Here is a 391-nt window from a genome sequence, read left to right on the forward strand (position 1 = left end):
AAGGGAAAGGGAAGGAAAGAAGGGAAAGGGAAGGAAAGAAGGGAAAGAGAAAGAAGGGAATGGAAAGAAAAGAAGAAAAAGGGAAAGAAAGAAGGGAAAAGAAAAAAAGGAAGGGGAAGGGAAGGAAAGGCGGGAATTTGGGATGCCAGGCCAGACTGACCTGCAGGAATTCTGCCGTCTGCTGGGGCAGCTTCGTTCCCACAAACTTGAAATGTTCCCTGTGGAATTTGCTCTCCAGGTGGGAGCTCATCTCGTCCTCGTAGAACGTCCGGTACTTGCACAGGGAACACACGAACTGGATCCTGCAGGGAAGGGAATTCCAGCCAAAACATTCCCACCAAAATATTCCCACCAAAACATCCCAACCAAAACATTCCCACCTAAACATTCC

General features: G+C 48.3%; 1 protein-coding gene across 1 annotated transcript in view; it reads right to left on the reverse strand.

Moving 5' to 3' along the window:
• Positions 1-391, reverse strand: part of AKAP8L (A-kinase anchoring protein 8 like) — a 13,607-nt gene that overhangs the window by 3,908 nt on the left and 9,308 nt on the right. Inside the window, 1 exon segment of the mRNA XM_027705383.1 lies at positions 147-302. Coding sequence (XP_027561184.1) covers positions 147-302 — 156 coding nt within the window.

This window comes from Neopelma chrysocephalum, unplaced genomic scaffold, assembly GCF_003984885.1.
Source record: "Neopelma chrysocephalum unplaced genomic scaffold, ASM398488v2 Primary Assembly neopelma1_328, whole genome shotgun sequence".
Taxonomy (NCBI): domain Eukaryota; kingdom Metazoa; phylum Chordata; class Aves; order Passeriformes; family Pipridae; genus Neopelma; species Neopelma chrysocephalum.